Raw genomic sequence first — 473 nt, 5'->3', positions numbered from 1 at the left:
GCCCAGGCCCGGCTCCTGCGAGTCCCAGGCCGAGCCTCGGCGCCCCCTGCTCGGCGCGCCGCCTTCGCAGCTCCGGGGCTGCGCGCGTCCTCCTGGGCTCCCCAGGGAGCACTTACTTTGGTTTCGATCTGCTGCACCATTCTGGCTGCTGGGGGCCTGACGAGCTACCGAAGCCAGCGATCGACGCGGATGGAAGGCGCGGGACGTAGCTCGGAGCGAGCGCGCCGCCCGCCTTCCCTTTATAGTGACGGGGCGGGGCGGGGCGGCGGGAGCGCGCGCGCGCGTGTGGCGGGAGCGCGTCCGCTCGGGCCTCCCGCGTTCGCCCTTGCGCGGCGCCCGGGCCTCGCCCCCGGGGCCACCGAGCCGGAGCTAGGGGCGTGGCTTCCAGGTGGGCGGGGCTGGGGCGGGGCGGGGCGTACCGCTGGGAATGCTCTGTCCGGGAGGAGCGGCGCTTCTAAAGACCCTGGGGCTAC

General features: G+C 75.3%; 1 protein-coding gene across 2 annotated transcripts in view; it reads right to left on the bottom strand.

Annotated features, from left to right (window-relative positions):
• Positions 1–242, bottom strand: part of LOC102015319 (thioredoxin) — an 11,430-nt gene extending 11,188 nt beyond the window's left edge. For both annotated transcript variants that reach the window (XM_005382739.2, XM_005382740.2), the window contains exon 1: positions 117–242. In XM_005382739.2, coding sequence (XP_005382796.1) covers positions 117–140 — 24 coding nt within the window. In that variant the 5' untranslated portion in view covers positions 141–242. The remainder of the gene's footprint in view (positions 1–116) is intronic.
• Positions 243–473: the final 231 nt, after the last annotated feature.

This window comes from Chinchilla lanigera, unplaced genomic scaffold, assembly GCF_000276665.1.
Source record: "Chinchilla lanigera isolate Chin_1 unplaced genomic scaffold, ChiLan1.0 scaffold00018, whole genome shotgun sequence".
Lineage (NCBI taxonomy): Eukaryota > Metazoa > Chordata > Mammalia > Rodentia > Chinchillidae > Chinchilla > Chinchilla lanigera.
This window is presented reverse-complemented; position numbering and strand designations above follow the sequence as displayed.